Below are 19,548 nucleotides of genomic sequence, written 5' to 3' on the forward strand. Positions count from 1 at the left end.
TGGTGCTTTTTATTTCTTCGTGTGAATTTGAGTTACTGTCTAGCATCATTTCACTTTAGCCTGAAAGACTGTCTTAGTATTTCTTGTAGACATGTACTGGTGATAAATTCTCTCTGTTTTTGTTTATCTGTGAATGTCTTAATTTCTCCTTCATTTTTTTTACATTAAAATTTTTTTCAATTATACTTTACATTTATTATTTTGTATTAGTTTCAGGCAGATAGCACAGTAGTTAGACAAATTATATACCCTATAAGGTGTTCCCCCTGATATTTTCAGCACCCAACTGGCACCATACATAGGTGTTGCAATATTACTGACTATATTTCCTATGCTGTACTTTACATTCCCATGACTATTTTGTAACTACCAGTCTGTATTTCTCAATCCCCTCTCCTTCATTTTTTGAAGTATAGTATTGAAGGACATAGAATTTTTTAGTTGACAGTCTTTTTCTTTCAGTGTTTTGAATATGTTCCAGTGCCCTCTGGCCTCCAGGGGATTTTTTCTTACTGAGGGTCCCTTGACTGTGATGAGTCACTTCTCTCTTTGTCTTTGAACTTTATAAGTTTCTTTATGCTGCATCTAGATGTAGATCTCTATGAGTTTATCCTACTTGAAGTTCAATGAGCTTCTTGGATGTATAGATTTAATAGTTTTATAAAATTTAGGAGGTTTTCAGCCATTTATTCCATTCAATATTCTTCTTTTTAAGATTTGATTTATTTACTTATTTTTATAGTGGGGAAGGGAGGGAGAAAGACAGGGAGGGAAACATCAATGTGTGATTGTCTCTCACACACACCCCCGCCACTGGAGACCTGGCCCGTAACCCAGGCATGTGCCCTGACTGGGAATTGACTGAGCAACCCTTTGGTTTGCAGGCCAGTGCTCAGTTCACTGAGGCACACCAGCCAGGTCTGGACAGATACTTTTTTGAATACAGAATCAGTAAGTCTCCAAGCTTTTGCTGATGGGCCCTGTGTGCATGTTGGTGCATGCCTTCAATGCTAAGGCAGGCTATTTACAACTTTGCCTTAGCCTTTACTTAGAATTTGTGCAGAGCCTCGAGGTCAGCCAGAGATCTTGGGCATGTACACAATCTTATGCATATATTTGGCTTTCTAGATTCCCGGGAACATATCAGAGTTTTACAAAGCCTCCTGTGGAGATTTCATTACTCAACTTTTCCATTAGGTCTTTTTCGTCAGCTTGTTGTTTGTCATAGCTGTAATCACTGCCTCAAGCACCTGCTATGTTAAACAGTTGCTGCTGATTGTTTCTAAAAAGCACCCTCAGGCAAAGTTTTCCACACCAGGTGAACTCTCAGTCAGGTCAAATAGACAAATTCTGTGAGTGGAGTTTTCCAGCAAACGGTCTTCATTTGCAGACTGCTCAAATGAAAATAGCTCTCTGAGAGTGAAACTTTGAGGGGACTTTAACCTTGTTTTGCCTCCTCCTGTGGTTACTAAGCTGATGGTTTACTTAAGGATTGCAAGGCTCTTGATTTTCAAGGTTGTTTTGGAGGTAGGGAAAAAGGGATGGGAATAGGGTAAGTTCAAAAGCCAGAAAGCTTACTGTTCATACTGAAATTCAAGCATATTTTAATTGTTATAAGCCTATGATCAAGCCCTGGCTGGTGTGGCTCAGTGGATTGAGTGCCAGCCTGAGAACCAAAGGGTTGCCGGTTCGATTCCCAGTCAGGGCACATGCCTGGGTTGTGGGCCAGTTCCCCAGTTGGCAGCATTCAAGAAACAACCACACATCAGTGTTTCCATCCCTCTCTTTCTCCCTCCTTTCCCCTCTCTCTAAAAATAAATAAATAAAATCTTTTTAAGAAAACCTATGGTCAATTTTCAAAGTTCTGAAAAAATGATTTTGACAATGTTTGCCTGTATCCCCATTGCTTTTATGGAGGAGAGGATTTTTATAGGCCCTTAATCTCACATTTTCACTGACATCACCTCCAGGCATATCTTGTTCTTTCCCAGCCTCAGCCCTAGGATAATGGTATTTCAAAGCCAAGATACAGCAGCGAGGTGTACTCATTGCTACTGGAGTGTCCTTCCATCTAGGCTCCTTCATTGTACAGAGCCAGGAAATTAAAAAATATATATATATATATATATATACACACACATACATACACACGTGTGTGTGTGTATGTGTGACGTATTCCTACTGATGCCTCCAATTCTAATTTAACACATTACAGGGTTCCTTCTAGCCTTTCCACCATTCTATATTTATACTTCTTTTCTCTAACAGTGAGAACCCTGAACCCTAGCCTCCAACATCATCAGTATGTTTACTCATTTGCTCAATCCTACAATGCACAGAAAGCATTTTTAGAATTTCAACACACATCACTGTGAAAAACACACCTAGCAAGGTACAGCTTGAGAATTTTTTGTCCTTTTTGTCTTTAGAGGATGATATACATCCAAAGTACTGCATTCAAAAGTTACTTGGTTTTGTTCATGTTATTTCTCACTCAACATGGTTATGTTATTTTAGTTGAAATGTACATTGTTTCTCTTTGTATTAAATTTTAGTTTCTTCCTTAACTATACTGATTTAGTTTTATGTTTTTTAAATGTAAGACATTAATATGATTCCAGAAGTCAGAATATTAAAAGGCATATACAGATGAAATTTAAAACATAGATGAAATGGATAATTTTCCAGGGAACAGTTAACAAAACTTAACCCCATTAGAAATTAAAGGCCCAATTTCCATTAAAAAAAATAGAGAGTTATTAAAGGACTACCCTATAAAACAAGCATCAGGCCCAGATTTTTTCCACAGGAAAATTCTACCAATCTGTTAGAGAGCAGTTAATCCCAACGCCAAATAGATTGTTCTGGAGAACAGGAAATAAAGAGAAACTTCCATGTTATTTACTGAAGCACTTATAACATTTATAGCACAAAAATGCATAGACAATTTTTATTCATAATATCAATATGAAAATCCTAAATAAAATATTAGCAAATTAATTCAAAACTACATTAAGAAAATAATATAGCATGACCAAGTGAGTTTACTTTTGGGAATAGATCTAAGAAGAAAACCATATGATCCTTTCCGTAAGTATTTTTAATGCCTTTGAAAAAATTCAACGTGTATTCTGATAAAAATCATTCAAAAATAGAAATCAACTGATACCTTCTTAACATGATAAAATGTGCATACCTCAGTCCTACAGTTATCATCAACTTAATGGGACAACATTGAAGGCATTTCCACCTAGATCAAGAGCAAGACAAAATGCCCACTATTTCCAATATGGTACTTTGGGGTATTAGACCAATGAAATTAGACTAGGAAAAACAATTACAGATAAAGAAGACATAAAAAGTATCTCTGTTTATAGATGATATGACAGTACACCTGTAAATCTCCCAAAGAACCAATAATAAAGCTAATTCAAACAATAAAAGAATTCAGTAACAGAATATAAAATCAAAATGCAGAAATCAGTAGTTTTCATATGGACAGATAACCAGATATAATGTATAATGGAAGAGAAACTCCCATTTATGATAACAAAAGTAAAAAAGATAAAATGCTTGGGGCTAAAGTCAAGTTTGAGGTATGCAAACTTATATGAGGAGAAGCTTAAAACACTCCTGGAAAATACAAAGGTAGACTTACACAACTGGAAAGTCGTTCCTTGTTCTTGGATAGGATGAATTAACATCACAAAGATGTCAGTTTCCCTTCTCAAGTTATAAGTTAAAAACTTAATGTGACCCTCCAAAATATATCTATAAGCTTTTATCTGCAGATGGACAAATTAACAGTAAAGTTCGTATGGAGACACAAACCAGCAATAATAGCCAGGGAAACCCTGAATTTGAGGGCAGGGGAATTAGTCATACCCGCCTACAGGGAGCGAAATGCCTCTGCGAGCATATATGTATTGTATGAAGCTTTTCTAATTTAAACAGTATGATTCTGACACATGAATAAACAAACTAACAAACTAAAGGACGAAAAATGAAAAGTCCATATATAGATCCATTTACATATAGAAATTTAATGGTTGATAAAAGTGGCAAGCTTTGTTTTTGACATTTAAGTTCTTCATCCATCTGAGATTGATTTTCTTTTTTTTATCACTCTTACAAACATCTTTATTACATGTGTTCTTGAACACTTTTCTACATGCATTACACAATGGCCATCACATCCATTCACTTACATAATAACTGTTCTCAACATAGCAAGCAAGCAGCACTCTTAACAAGTATCTTTATTACATATGTTCATTGGAATTGACTTTCATATATAGTGTGAGGTAGATATGGATCCAGCTTCATCCTTTTCCTTATAGGCAACCTTATTTTCCTCACTGATTTGCTATGCCACCTCTGTCATAGATTCCTCAGCACAGTTAGATTCATGGTCCCTGTGCAACTGAAATCTCATATATGTGTGGGGGTAGGTTCTAGACTCTGTTCTAGTTCACTGATTACTTTCTCTATACCTGTACCAATGCAGTACTCTCTTAATAAGTATATTTTCTCATTATTTCCTGATATCTAGTAGAGCAGTTACACCTCCTCACTGTTCTGTAGCTGTATAGGGTCTATTTTTGTCAGGAACAGAAAGAACAGAACTTCAGACGCCAGGAGGAAGACAGAGTTAATGATGGGTAATGGTGGCAGGTGGTGGCAGAGGCATTAGACTCCCTGCAAGCCAGCTTTCCACCCCTACTTCTTCTTTGATTCCCAACCCAATGTGCAGCATAGAGAGACAAAAGCTAGGCTTGGATTTGCAAAAGCATTTTTCCCTACCCTGTACTTTGAAGCTCTGATGGGAAGGTTGCTTAGCCTCCATCATTTGGTGGGAGACACATGTCAGGACTCTGGCTGTACTACCACATCTACTCCTACCCAGGTTGCAGACCACCAGGAATCCTCAGGGCTGCTCAGCTCAGTGTGTCTAAATAGTCACCAGTCAGGAGAGAGGTTCATGGGAGGGCCCTGTTAGGCACACTTTGACTTATCTGCAACCCAGCTTCCACAGCCTGGTGATCTTCTTACATTAACCTGGTCATGTAGACCTAGGGGTAGGGAGTGCTGTGGGACTAAGGACTTCACCTCCCTTGCTGCCTGTGTTCCAGATGATTTATGGCCCAGCAAATATTTAAAGAGGGTTCATGATGTGACAAGTGGGGTCCAATGCCAAGGTCTCTCAGAATCCAGTTCATTTTCTGTGCCCAGGATACATGGTCCCTGTGCAGTGAGGAAAAAGAGGGTGCTTTGGGGTTGGAATTGGGGTTAGTGGTGCTAAGATTGTGTGAAAGAGAGAGGGCAGGAGTGAGTGAGGAAGTGAAGGAAGGAGTAGGAGAGATATGTCAGAAGGTGGGAGGTTACTTTTGAGGGGCCAATTTCATTGAAATATAACAATCCCAGAAAAAGAGACATGTCATAAGTGCAGCTGATTGAATTTTCAGAAAGTGAACATACTCCTGTCACCTGCACCAAGATCAAGGAATAGAACATGACCGGACAGACTCCTCAGCAGAGTTAGAAGTTGATGGTCTTTGGGACGCTTAAAGGGACATGTGGGCAAAGTTAGTGGGCTTAGGGAGGTTTAGGAGTTTGAGGAAGGTAAAGAGTCTCCAGCTCACTGTGGCTAAGTAAAAGTCTGAGTCCAAGGTAGGACCCTGTTGTACCTGAAGATTCAATAGCAGATATTGGGCCAGCAGGGAAGGTAGCCAAGTTCATGGCTTCATGTTTTTCCTGCCATGGAGATGTCCCTCCATGGATATTATAAGGTTGGATTCAGGTATGTGGCCTTGTGAGGGTGGCAGGGAAGCACCTGGAGGTGGTTGGGCAGAGCACTGCTCTCCACATGCTTCTCCTCATAGTTTCTGCTCCTAGAAGAGAAGGGCAGCAAGGACTGAGGAAGGGCAGAGGGGCCAGGGAACAATGGAAGGGAATAGCACACGGTGAAACAGGGAGGAGTAGGGAGAAGGGAGGAAAGAAGGGTGAAGGATCAGGGCACAAGGAGAGGAAGTAGGGACTAGCTAACAGGAGCAGGGAGCAGAAAGAACAGGGAAGAGCTGACACTGTGGCTGCAGGATTACCTGAGGGGCACATTCAAGACCAAGCAGTATCCTTTTCTATAGATATTTAGAAGCCTCTCCAATGTGCTCCTCCCTGAGCCACTTCTAAAGATACACTACTCATTCCCTGAAGTGCAGCTTCCCATCCTTCAAAGAGCCTAGAAGGGACAGATGCCATGTCATGATGGTCAATCAAGTGTGACTAGATGTCCTTTGGGTAGGATAGAGTGTGATCCCCCCCTGCCCCCACAATTGGTCAGTATGAAAGATTTGGGACACTATGAGTCAGGGACAGAATGATCTGTGGTTGATTGAAATTGGGAAACACAGTATCCTGGGTTGGGGGGCACTTTGAGGGACAATGCCCCAGGAAAGGGACACTTTATTCCAGAGCTGGGACAGAAAGAGGGCTGAGGATGAGGAATTCATGCAAGGTAAGGACAGGCTGGCTGACCTGCGATGAGGACTTACTAAAGGGAAACCTCTCCTCATAATGTCACCACAACTGCTTTGGTGGGCATGTGGACATAACCACATTGTTCTTTTTCTTAATCCTCACCTGAGTATATGTTGTTGTTTTTTAATTGATTTTAGAGAGAGACGAAGAGAAAGAGAGAGAAACATCAATGTGAGAGAAACATCGATCTGTCAGTTGCCTTGCATACGTGCACCAACCGGGGATTGAACCCCCAACCTTTTGGTGTACAGGATGATGTTCCAACCAAATGAGCCACGTGGCTGGGACTACATTGTTCTTTATATTCGGGCACTTCCATGAATTAGAAGTTCAGAACCCATTTAGGAACCTTGATTGTCTCTGAGGTGAGGAAAGGGAGAAGGACACTGAAACTTAGGAACATTTATGGGATGAGGATCTGAGGTCTCAGCATCATATGACATCAGTAGCCTTAGATTCTCAGAGACCCACCCCATTCCCTCATCAAGAACAGGATAAGGAGCTTATATATTGACGGGGAGACAGGTGTGGGGAAGGGATGTACAGGGTACCCTGTTGATTTGAACTCATAATGCCTCATGGTATCAGTGAAGAGGATGAGCCCCAAGAATTAAGCCACAAGGACTAGGGGTGGGAAACATGTGTCAAGAGGTCCTTTGAAGTTCAAGCATCCAAGATTTTCTCTATCCTCAAGAATCCTGAAAAAAAAAAAAAGTTTGCAGAGTGCCTCCCTGCCAGGCTTTACCACTTCAGTGGGCTTTATCTGCCCTTCTGGAACCTCACTGTAAGCTCCTGTGTTGAAGGCCTCTCTGAGGTCTGCCCAAACTTATCCATGTCTGAGTTGCAATAAACAACATGGGATGTGGTAACTATCACCCAAAGGCTACCTAAGGGTGGTCATATACAGAGCCAGGAGCAAAGCAAGGACCAGCAGGAAGGTGGGACTCATGGCAGAGGCCTAAGGGATATGTTGGGAGGGGTAGCTCACCCCCAATCAGGAGAGAATCCAGGAAGCATCCATCTAATACTACTTCTTTCAAGGGGCCTAGGGTCAGGAGAAGGCCCTCTTGGTGTGTGGTGGGGGCAAAAGACACTAAATCTGGTCCTCTGGTGCCAATGGTCCTACCTCCGTCCATTGGAGCTGTTGTTCTCCACAAAGGTTCGGCAGGAGGCCCAAGCTCAGTGATGGATAAATAGCCAACAACAGGGAGGTGCAGCCTGGGCATTTCCGCCCACATGAATCTCCTATTTTACTCTTTCAAGATATCAAACTTTAGGCTACTGTTGAAGTAGGGATTGGTATTTGGGGAGTATGTCCGGGGTTGTAACAGCTTCTTACGCAGACTTTCGACTAATCTTTTTTTAAGCTCCACATTCATTCTCACATCCAGAGAGAACTTGTGCCCCAGTCATTTCCTTTGGTTAGGGCTCTACAGTGTAATTGGGTTTGATCCTTAGATTTTACCGATACTGGCATAGGAGGTATTTGGGACTGGATAGTGAGATGTAGTTGTCAGTCACTATTCATAAAAAATGGGGGAGGGGCTGGTCAGACCTGGCTGGGTAGCTCAGTTGGTTAGAGCATCATCCCGATACTCCAAGGTTGCAGGTTTGATCTCCAGTCAGGGCACATACAAGAAGCAACCAATGAATGCCTAAATAAGTGGAACAACAAATTGATCTCTCTCTTTCTCTCTCTCTCTCTCTCTCTTTTCCTCCCTTCCTCTCTCAAATCAATTTTAAAAATTAAAAAATAATAACAATAAAAGAAAGAGCTGGTCTTCTTATAGAAATCTACTTCTTCATCACTTATTGGGGGTGAGGGAGAGCTGTTTCAACAAATGGAGTAATATACTGGGGACCTGTTCCAGCAGGGAAATTTTCTAATTAGAGATATCTAAGGATGGGGGAATGTGTTGATCAGTAGGGGCTGTATGGATGGGTAGATGGGGTTTTATGAATGGAAAGAACATGAAACAGTCTTATCAATGAGATAAACGGCAACGGTGGGTATTTCTGAATGGGTAACTAACTCATCAATAGGATCACTTTAATGGGCATATCTGAATGGGAAAATATACCAGTGGGTCAAGATATAGGAATGGGGAGATTCATCAGTAGAGGTTGTCAGTGGGAATTATGTCAGAGAAAGACATTTATGAATAAAGAAATTTGTCAACTAGGCAGTCATTAGGGGATATGCCAATGGGTGCATAATTATGAAGAGAGATATTTGTCACTGAGGTCCACCAGTGGGCGTGAGATTGCTGCTGGGTATTTGTGAATAGGGAGATTTGTCAAGGGGGTCATCGACATGTATATGTCAAAGGGGGAGTTATGAATATGGAGGTAGCTCCACAGAGGTATTTGTTTGTGGGGTATTTGTGAAAGAAGGGGTTTGTACAGTCAGGAAAGGGGACTTTTTAAAGGAAAGGTTTACTAAGGCCTTATAGATTTGTCACTTATAGTCTTGGTGAGAGTAGAGATTTATAAATGTGGTTTTTCATCCACAGCGCAGACTGCATAGTGGAAACATTATCACTGCAGGGAGGAGGGGTGGTCCTCAGAAGTCTTTGAAAACGTTGGTATCTTTCAGTGGCAGGATTTGCACACTGGGGAACAGTGTACAAGTATCGTAGTAACAAGAAAAACAACAAATGAGCATAACAAATATTTGTAACATCTCTGGAGGAAATTATCAGGATTGTGAATTACACTAAGGTTTCCAGGGTGCATTAAATTATTACTACTGATATTATATGTTATTTCCAATATTATAAACTATCATTCCTAGTTTTAAACACTATTTGCAAAGTTGTACATTAAATTATATTTATCATACTACTACTAATAATTAATACCCCTCATAATGCTATGTGCCTACTACTGTTCAGGCAGTTTACATGTGTGACCTCATTTAATGCTCACATTGTCCCTATGAGTTAGGCCTTTTTCGTTGCTATTTTAGAGATGTGGAAACTGAGGCACAAAGAGCTAATGTGATTTCCCCAAGGACACAGAGCTAATACATGGAGAGGGCAGGATTTGAATGAGAGTAACCTGGCTCCAGCATTCATGCTCTTAATCATTATACTACATTACCTACCTAGAAATTAAATCACTGTTGGTGACATTATGCATGAAGTTATTGTTAGGAGAATTTCATCTGTTTTGACCTGAAACAATTACCAAGGGGTGGATACCCCCATGGATCACTCTCAATCCCTAGCACAGACCTTGGAAGGATTCTGGGTAGGGACTGTGAAGCCCATTTTTTAGGGAGAAGTACTGAGGCTCGAGTAGGAGAAGGGCCAACTCTCAGGCTACTCATTGCGCCGGACCCCGTACTGCACGCCTCACAGGGCTGTCACCCCCACATACTTCCTCTCAGCCATCAGAGTCTCTTCCAAGCAGAGAGGCTGGGGTGGGGTGGGGGTAACTCACTTTAGTGGATTTTACTAGAAGTGTGATGGGGAAATATAGTGACCTCAGTACTACACATATCCTGCCAGGAGCTCCTGCCAGGGGGAGGGGGAGGTGGCTGTGTATATTGCTCTGGACTCTGTGAAAAGGGCTGCAGTAGAGTACAGCCGGGTGGTCTACCCTGTCCTTGAAGCGATAGTGTCTTGATCCAGGGCACCACCTGAAAGTGGGCAGGTCGGCAAGACAATGGCCTTCATACTGGGCTCCATCCTTCCACCACCACTTTCTAGGTCATCTTCCTCCCAGGGGTTAAAGTAGCTGAGGGCTCAGGGAACTGGCGCTGGGGTCAGGGAGTAAACAACGTAAGAGTGCAGGCAGCTTTTGGTACTAGGGTTTGGTGAACTATCAGGAACTGCCAAACTCTTGCAAGCAGCTGAGGCAATAGTGACACAGCCACATGGGCCAAACCAGGGCCTAGGCCCTTCCCTTACAGTTGTACCCATCAGTGAGGGCTGCCATTTACTCCTTTTGATAGCTGGGGTTCAGACCCCTCACCCAGGGTATTGCCAAGGTGTAGATGTTGACATAGAAATTGTTACTGCAATGGGTGTCCCCTGCTCAGGCAGATAAGCACTGAGTTCTTAAAATCCACCCATTCTGATCTGGGACATATCATGAGCCCTTGGGGGGAACCTCCGGGAGTGCAAAAGGACAGGGCCACAGAGGATCCAGGGGACCACGCTTGCAGATCCAGAACACCCTGGAAGAGACCTGGGTTCTTATTGGCAGGAGCAGTGGATAGTCCATTGGGAATGAACTTGGGGGTCCTTTCTTTTACCAAAAAAGATACAGTGGAGCCTTTTTTGAAGCACTCAGGTCAGCAGGTCACTTGAGTGTTCCACTGAATGTTTGTACCAATCAGAATTTCTTGTTCCCATGGTGCTCACTTGAGCCACGACCTTCAGAGTTTAAGAGGCAACAGCCAGAGACTGCGAAGAGCTCAGAAGGGCCTGGACTCAGCTGTGGGAGCAGGAAGGCCTAAAGAAGGGAGTATTGGGAGAATCCCTTGCTCGGGTCTTATGGGGGAAGATGAACCAGAAATGTGAGCCTCCGGTCTAGTGGCCCCAATGTTGGTGAAGGGGCAGTTGTGTAGGGGGAGGTATGGGCTGATGTACTTGGTTGGTTTTGATTTTGAAACCTTACCTGCACTTCACTGCTGTTACACTTGGTCAGAGGAGTGAGGAGAGGTGGGAGAAGGGGGAGAAAGGGATTTCCAGATCACATCTTCTGCCCATCTTTCCTATTCCCCAAACAACCACTTCCAAGGAATCTCCCACGGGCCATAGTGAGGGGGTGGGGAGGCACCAAGGCTGCTCCTTCTCCCGGAGTCCCTGGCTGGGTTATGTGGGGAATGGGCCTTGGGCCCTGGGGCTTTCCCCTTTTGCTCAGGGCAAACTCACAGCACAAAACCTAAGGGTGGGGACAATAACATCCACAGGTTTGGATGGGGCAGGATATCCTTACTGGATGACATCAGGACAATGCCCGAGGAGAGGAGGAAAGCTGTTAGCGAATTGACAAGGCATTTGTCAATGAGGGATTTGTGAATCCAAATCCCTCTTTGGGGCAACAATGGGGAATTTGCTGATGAGGTAGTGATTTGTCAGCAGTGGGTAATCTATGAACTAGAGAGCCCTGTGCAAATAGGATTTATAAATTAGTCTAGTAAAATGTTTTAAAATATTGAGTAGAGAGTTTATGCAGTAAGCTGTGGTTGATAACGCAGGTTAAATTACTGACATTGCAGATCACCAATGCTAATGTCAATTGAGATAATTAGGCGATTCTGGGACAGGTGGAAGTATCCACAGATGCTCGCCATGGCTAGGATGTATGCAAACTGGATGTCAGGGGGCATCCCCCGAGGCGTTGAACCCTTTGAACAACTGTTGATGTATGAGAAGAGTCTCTTTTACTGATGTGATCCTCCCACTCTACCTTCTTCATATAGTATCCTGAGATCACAGCTACTGTCCTCCCAGCCAATGGGCAGAGGCTTTTTGTTTTTAATATAAAAAGCCAACAGTTTGCATCCCTTGTCCCCTCAGCATTAGTTCCAGGGTGCTCCCACCAGGTCATAGGTGATTTGGGTTTGTTCCCAGACACTACACAGGGACACTGCCTGCAGAGTGGTAGGTCTTTATTTCATCATCTTGAAGAAACAAAGTCAGGAGTGGGGAAGGGGGTGAATACTGTGTAGGTTCCGGCCTCTGCTGGAGGCAGGACTCAGGCAGTCCGGGGGCGCAGGGACTGCCAGGTGCACATCCCTGGCTTCCGTGGCAGGCAGGCAAGGTGGCGGCTCTGCACGCCCTTGTCAGAGCCTGTGAGCAGCTGGTCTGTCCATAAGCAGTGAGTGTTACTCTGCAGTTTGCAGGGAATGGAGGAGCAGGGAAACACCTGGAGGAGAAGAGGGAGACACATCTCTCAGGGCTTCTCCTACCCCTGGCTCCCCTATGGAGCAGAACTTTCCCCTCCCCAGCATTCAACATAGAGCTGCATCCACCTGGATACAGACTGAAGGACAGTCCCTCCCATTGGGGGAACAGACATTGGACTCGATGAAGTGACAGTAATCCAGTGAAAGGATCAGTTTCTTGGTGGTTGGGGACAGTTGTGGGGATCGGTCAGGTGGGTCTCCTGAGATCCGTCCCATAGGATAGGGAACAACTGGCAGTAACAGGGAACAGCTGGTGGATGAAGAAGTTAAGTATAGGAAGGAGCTGTGGGGCTCAGATACAGTCAGTGGGTCAGAGGACATTCAGGGACATCAGGGAACAGTCCTGGAATTGTCAGAAGGGCACTGTAACTCGCTGTTGTGTGTCAAACAGTCACAGGTAGAGAGCAACAATCAGATGTGCTGGGGAAGAGTCAGTGGGTTGGGGAACAGCATTTTGGGTTCTTGGAGAACATTCTAGGGAACCAAGAAATGATCCCAGGGGAGTCAGGAAAACACATCAGGGCTACAGAATAGTCACAAGGGAGAATTAGAGGGAGAGAAAGCAGCTATAACAGTGAATCCCCAGGTATGAGGGGCAGGGCAAAGGAACAACCAGAATGTCCAGGAGAACAGTCTTAGGTTTAAGGGAACAGCAAGGACGATCAGGGATAGCCCAAGGGTTTGGGGAGCAGCCATAGGGACAAGGAATATCCAGAGGGGGCAAGAAACAAACCATGGTTTAGAGAAGAGCCCAAGGAGACCTCCCCAGGTGGCAGGCAGGACCCAAGCACTCACTGTGCATTCCTCACAACCAGCAGAGTAAAGCTTGGTGAAGCCTCGGCGCTGAGCGGAGCTCAGACTACTCCAGGGAACCACGAAACTGCAGGTGGTGATGTGCAGGTGCCCGTTCCACAGTTGTCCTGGGGAAGGAACAACAGGCAGTTTCCGATTGGCTGGAGCAAGGGGTTGGGAGGGAGGGTGGCGCCTGCTTGGTGTCTCTGGAGCACAGACTCCGCTGGGGGCTTTCTGATAGGCTGAAACTGGGGAGGTCCCCATTTCAACTGGAACCCTTCCCTCAGAGCCTAGCCCAGTCAGGGTTGCCCTGCGCTGTCTGAGGGACAGGTGGCAGGGCTCCCCGACGGACGAGGGGGCGGAGCCTCACCAGCAATGAGAAACTCCTCACTGCGGTTCTGGGACCGGTGGAAGTATCCACAGACGCTCTCCATGGTTGGGGTATAGGCAAACCGGATGTCAGCAGCATCCCCCAAGGCGTTGAACCCTTTGAACATCTGTTGATGGATGAGAAGAGTCTCTTTTACTGCCATGATCCTCCCACTCCACTTTCTTCATATAGCATCCTGAGATCACAACTAACTTCTCAACCGATGGCCAGAGGGTTTTTTGTTTTTTGGGGGTTTTTTTGGACAGGAAGATGTTAGGAACTGCTGAGGATGGGGCAGGAGGGAATACCTTGGTCATCTTGATCTCATAACGCTGGTATAAGGTGGTCTCGTTGACTTCTGCTGTCCCCATGAACTTGGCCCTGATGACTGCAGGAGAGGAGGGGGGAAAGTCAAATGGGACCGTGTGAGCCAATAAAAATAAAACAATCACAACAGTCATTCTAGCAAAGCACATACTTAAATAGGGATCACTGGATGCCAGACAACACAGAGAGATTTGTACATTTGTTAAATAATTCACCCATACTTTGAGTGCCTACTCTTTGCCAGGCACTGCTTTAAGCCTTTTTCATATATAGTCATCATGTATTCATTCAACGAGTATTTTGGAATACTTGCTATTTGCCAGGCACTGTTCTGGTTGTTAGGGACACAACAGTGAACAAAACAGAAATTCCTTCCCTTGTGGAACTCACATTCTAGCCAAGAGGATAAAGGGTAAACACAAACAGAATAAATAAGTCTATGGAATGTTATAAGGTATTAACTTTGATGGGGAGCTTCAGAACTGGATAAGGGGAATCAGGCGTACTAAGGGACAGGGGTTAAAATTTTGGGAAAGTAAAATTTGAGGCAGCCACCCATATGGATACCTGGGGGGAAGGGTGTACCAGGCAGAGGGAGCAGCTAGTGCAAGGGCCCTGAGGAGGGACTGGGCCTGGAGTAGTCAAAGGAAGCCAGTGGGAATACCAGTGTGGCAAAACCGGAGTCAGGGCAGGGCTGAATAGAATTGTTCTAGAGGTGAGCTCCGTGCTGAACACCACTGGATTGAGAGGGAAAGTAAAGCACAGCGTGTGAGCAGAGTAACACTCACCGAGGTCAGAGTTGCAGAAGGCCATCTGAGGGTGGGGCGGGACACAGGTACAGGCTCTGCTGGGGGCTGTCAGACACAGCAGCAACAGGATGCCAGAGGCCAGGGGCACAAAGCAGGCCATGGTGGGTTCTGCAAGAGTGGGGAGGAGAAGTCAGGCAGCCTCCACGCAGGCTGATCCAAGGACCTGGGCAAGGCCTCCCACCCCATCCTTCCCCACCCCCAGCAGCAGACAGGCAGACAGGCAGGCAGGCAGACGGGGATTAGGCTGCCACACTTGGGCTAGAGGGTTTGAGGAGTGTGGGGACTTTAGAGGGATGGGTATTTGAGAGCCCAGAGGATTTTAGGGAGCTAGGGGACTGGGAGAGTTTCAGAGTTGTGGAGTTTGTTTAGGGGACTGGATAAGTGGGTAGATTATGGGGTTGTGGTGTTTGGGGAAAAGTGGGCTGGGGGAGTTTGAAGACTTACTGGGGTTAGGGAAGTCAGAAAGCGGAGGACTTGGGGGTAAGGAATTTTGGGTTTGGGGAACTGCAGGAGTTTGCCGGGAGGTTGGGAGTTTCACAGTGGTGCATATTGAGAGACAGAGGAGGCCAGGGAGTTGAAGGAGGCTGAGGGATTTGGAGGAGGTTGGGGTTTAGAGAGCTGAGGGACTGGGGGCTCAAAAGGTGGGGTCCCAGAGGGATTTGGGAGCAAAGGAAGCATTGAGATTTCTCGAAAGTTGAGGATTTAGGAGTCTGGGTTATTGGCGGAGCTGCGGAATTTGGGAAGCTTCAGGGATTTGGGTATGGGGGCGTCTGAGGGGCAATGAGGGAACTTAGGGGAGTTAGCCATTTCAGAAGGATCTGTGGTATTAAGGGCTCATGAGGTTGTGGGAGTTGGGATGGATATCAGGGGTTGGAAGGAGTTTGGAGAAGCTCCAGCCCCACCCCCGCCCCATCCTCTCCCCCTTGACTAGCCCAGGGTCCTGGTGGCTGCCCTTCGGGCTGAGCTGCCAAGTGTCCGGTGGCAGCAAAGCTCCAGCCCAGCCCTGCGGCGGCCCAGACCCCTGCCTACCTCTGGTGTAGCTTCTCTAGACGCTGGGTCGGCGGCGATGGCGGCAGGGCCTGAGCGGCGGAGGATAAATGTCCACGCGAGGGGCGGGGGTGGCGGCCGTGCGGAAACCACAGGCCTCCAGGCTTCCTGGATGCATTACTCATCCGCCCACCGTCAGTGGTGGCCAAGGGGCGGGCCGAGGGCTGCCGAAAAGAAGCCTCAGCCTCCTCCTCTCCCTCCTCCTGGGCCTCGCCCTGGTCATCGCCCTCCCCCATCTCCAAGTCTGGTCCCGGTCCCAGTCCCTGCAGGCGGCCTCAGTGGAGGGTTTAAAGTCAGGATTCCCCCAATGCAATTCCCTAAAGTCTCCAAAATCTCCATAGTCTATCCAGTCACCCACGCCTGCAAACTTCTCATGGCTGAAGCCCAACGTGGTTCATTTTGTCAATAAACATTTCTTGTGCACCTACTGTATACCAAGCACACACAGAAATTCCTGTCTGGTAGATCCTGACATTCTGATAAAGGGGGGAGGCAGAGAGGAGACTAAGTAAAAGCGGTGGAGGGAGATAAAGCAGGTTAACAGCGGAGGAATACAATGTGGGGTAACTGAGACACTGAGAGATTAAGTGACTTTTTCAAGATCACAATAAGCAGCACAACTGGGATTTGTACTCAGTGGCCTGGAGCCAGAGCCTAGATCTTAACCCTGCTCAAAAAAAAAAAAAAAAATACAGGCAAATAGCATTTATATAGCACCAGTTGTATACCAGGCACTCAGAATAATTTATGTCACTTAAAGCTCACAATTTTTGCAACAACATGGGTGGATCTAGAGAGTATTATGCTAAATGAAATAAGCTAGAGAAAGACAAATACTCTATGATTTCACTTATACGTGGAATCTAAAACACCAACCAAACAAAATAAACAGATACTCACAGATACAGAGAACAAACTGGTGGCTGCCAGAGGGGTGGATGGGGTGGGTAAAATAGGTGAAGGGAATTTGGAAGCATAGACTTCCATACCCTGGCTGGTGTTGCTCAGTGGACTGAGTGCCGGCCTGTGAACTGAAAGGTTGCCGGTTCAGTTCCCAGTCAGGGCGCATGCCTGGGTTGGGGGCTGGGTCCCCAGCTGGGGGTGTGTGAGAGGCAACCAGTTGATGTATCTCTCTCTCTCTTTCTTTCTCCCTCTCTCTAAAAATAAATAAATAAAATCTTTTAAAAAAGAAGTACAGACCTCCAGTTATAAAATAAATAAGTCATGGAGATGCAATGTACAGCACAGGAAATATAGTCAATAATATTGTAATAACTTTGTATGGTGACAAATGTTACCTGGAATTATCATGGTGATCATTTCATTATGTATAAAAATATCAAACCACTATTTTGTACACCCAAAACTAATATAATATTTATGTCAACTATCATTCCATTTTTAAAAAACTCATAGTAAGCCTCTGAGATAGGTACCAGTTTCCCATTTTACAGATGAGGAACTATGAGGCATAGGGGAATTGAAGAACTTTCCCAGGATCACGGGGCATGGCCGTGATTTGAACTTATGCCAACTGGCCCCAGGATCTGAACCCTGGGCTTGGCACGCTAAGAAAGGTGCTGGTGAATTAATGAGAATTGGGGTGAGGGGAGTTGAATGGTGGCGAAAGAGACCAGTGAGTCAGAAGAGAACTGATACCCACCCTGTCCTGCCCCTTTGCCACCAATCCCTCCCCTACCATGCCCCATAGGTGGTGGGGTGAGGTAGTCCCTGCCTGCCAGCTTCCAGATACTACCCACATCTTCCCCAGGGTCCTGGGAAAGGGCTCTGAGGGCTGATTGACATCCTTCAGGTGTTCAGGGAGGACAGACCAATAATAATAATAATAATGACGGTAGTGATGATAGTAGTTACTTATTGAGCACTTACTGTGTATTGTGCCCTGAAGTCTGTGTAAATTCTCTTATTCACTCTCCATTGCCCTCTTTCTAATTAAGCTGGATTAATCCAGAGAGGTTAACCCAATCAACACCACCATCACCACCATGAAAACTACCAGCACTTATGGAATGCTCAACGGGCATCAAGCACTGTTCTAAAATCTTTTTAAGTACTTTATCTCTCAGTCACTCCAGATTGCCTCCTTGTTAATGTTGGCTAACCAAGAGATGTTAAACCAATAATTATAATAGTACCCAACACTTTTAGACGATGCAGACTTCCTGTGCTCCACATACTGTGCTGAGCATTTTTCCCGACATAACTAATCTCTTCCTCACAATATCCCTGTGAGTTAGAGACTGTTCATGTTCTGATTATGCAGATGAGGAAGCTGAGACAAACAAAAGACTGAGTGACCTGCCCAGGAATGAGAGTGAAGAAATGACTGCTGGGGAGACAAGAAGTGGGGGAAAGACGTAAACCAGGAGTTTGGAGAAGCTGATTGTGAAAGTGGGGGAGTGAAAGTGAATGAAACAGTGGGCTGAGTAAGTCAGTGGCGGGGGCCAAAGGGAGAAGTGAGGGAAAGGAAAGTCCTGCTGCAGCCCCTCGTGGACCCTGGTTCTGACGCCAGCTGAGACCTGAGTCAGCACAGAGTTTTGCTGACTGTCTACATGTGAGGAGTTGTGTGGATCCAGGTTATTGTGCAGGTTTTGAAAATCTGGTGGGGTTTCATGGAAGGGTGTCTGGGTGTGTGACCATCTGGGGAGCTGGGTGAGGGTGGAGGGCCATGGGGCCCAACTTGGTGTGCAAAACAGACACCTAGCAATCTCCACGGCACACCAAGTGCTTGGGCCTGATCCCTTTGGACAGATCAGGAAACTGAGGCCCAGAGAGGGTTAAGTGAACTTCCTGGGGTCCCACATGATTTTAGGAAGAGGAGGGGCCAAGACTCAAAGCTAGGTCTCTCCAGAGGATCCCAGAGAGCAGAGGTCCACTCATGCACACACGTGCGGGCCCACATACACATATCCACAGTGCTGTGCTCAGGCCCAGGTCCAGAGGAAATAAGGAGCATTTATAAAAAAGAGGAGCCTGGAAAATCTGGGGGGCGGTGTGTGTGTACAGCTCTCTGCTGTCTCTGACCCTGAGAGTTGCCTGTGAGCCTTTCAGGTCGTGTGTGTGTGGTGTATGTGTGGGCCTGAGTGCTTTGTGTTTCTGGGAGTTGTGTGTCTGCCTCTGTAAAGCGGGTCTAGGTTGCACTTGTAATTGTGGATGTTTCTCCCCTCTGTGAGAGGTGAGTGTGCCTGAGCATTACATCACCCGCCGCCTCTGCAGTGTTTCCCTGCAAACCTATCTACAGGATCCCCGTAACCCCGTCCAACACGGTGCCTCTCAGTGCCCCATAGTGACGCCAGTCATTTGGGAAATGAGGAAGGTGGGAGTGCTGAGGGAGGGCGATGCCTGAAGGTCAATCAGTCACCCTGAGCCTGCGGGCTTCCTGTGCCTGTCGGGAACTGGGAACCACTGCCGGCCCAGCCACCCCTCCGGGAATGCTATCTCTCGACCCTGTGGGGCAGCTGTCTGCACAGCAGATGGAGGGTGTGGCCCTGCATGCACTCGTACTATGGTGGGGCTACGGTCGCCCAACCTGGTCCCCTGGATCCTGCCCAGGGTGGGGACACTTGACAGATCCCTGTACCTGAATGTGTATGTGAGTGTGTGTGTGTGTATGTGTGTGTGTATGCACATACCCAAGGAGTGTTCTCTGTATGCTTAGGAGGGTTGTGGTGTCTCTGGTTGGGTGCGTGCCTCGCTTTTTGTACATATGGCAAGGCATGTTGTGT

General features: G+C 45.9%; 3 protein-coding genes across 6 annotated transcripts in view; 2 read left to right on the forward strand and 1 right to left on the reverse strand.

Annotated features, from left to right (window-relative positions):
* UXT (ubiquitously expressed prefoldin like chaperone) overlaps positions 1 to 19,548 on the forward strand; it is a 269,833-nt gene that overhangs the window by 58,408 nt on the left and 191,877 nt on the right. The window contains exon 8 of one of the 3 annotated variants that reach the window (XM_054566487.1): positions 16,474 to 16,490. The exons of the other annotated variants lie outside the window; for them this stretch is intronic. The gene's annotated coding sequence lies outside the window, so the exon portion shown is untranslated. Of the gene's footprint in view, positions 1 to 16,473; positions 16,491 to 19,548 lie in introns of those variants that run through there. 3 annotated transcript variants of the gene reach the window in all.
* SYN1 (synapsin I) overlaps positions 1 to 19,548 on the forward strand; it is a 48,811-nt gene that overhangs the window by 22,160 nt on the left and 7,103 nt on the right. The window lies entirely within an intron of this gene.
* TIMP1 (TIMP metallopeptidase inhibitor 1) lies at positions 12,160 to 15,936 on the reverse strand. Its single transcript, XM_054566483.1, has 6 exons — positions 15,785 to 15,936; positions 14,735 to 14,863; positions 13,928 to 14,007; positions 13,620 to 13,746; positions 13,253 to 13,377; positions 12,160 to 12,417 (listed from the first exon to the last, which is right to left on the reverse strand). Exons 2-6 carry the CDS (start codon positions 14,853 to 14,855, stop codon positions 12,247 to 12,249), a joined length of 624 nt encoding a protein of 207 aa, XP_054422458.1. The 5' UTR covers positions 14,856 to 14,863; positions 15,785 to 15,936; the 3' UTR covers positions 12,160 to 12,246.

This window comes from Pteronotus mesoamericanus, unplaced genomic scaffold (assembly GCF_021234165.1).
Source record: "Pteronotus mesoamericanus isolate MK-2021 breed Mesoamerican mustached bat unplaced genomic scaffold, CSHL_Meso_final contig_173, whole genome shotgun sequence".
NCBI lineage: Eukaryota > Metazoa > Chordata > Mammalia > Chiroptera > Mormoopidae > Pteronotus > Pteronotus mesoamericanus.

Bases quoted from the DNA above. Each gene is read 5' to 3' on its own strand.
- TIMP1 (XM_054566483.1), bottom strand. From the start codon at position 14,855: ATGGCCTGCTTTGTGCCCCTGGCCTCTGGCATCCTGTTGCTGCTGTGT. The intron at 14,008-14,734 runs GTGAGTGTTACT...CCTCTCCTGCAG, and splicing joins CTTCTGCAACTCTGACCTCG to TCATCAGGGCCAAGTTCATG. The intron at 13,378-13,619 runs GTGAGGCTCCGC...TTCCTTCCCCAG, and splicing joins TGAGGAGTTTCTCATTGCTG to GACAACTGTGGAACGGGCAC.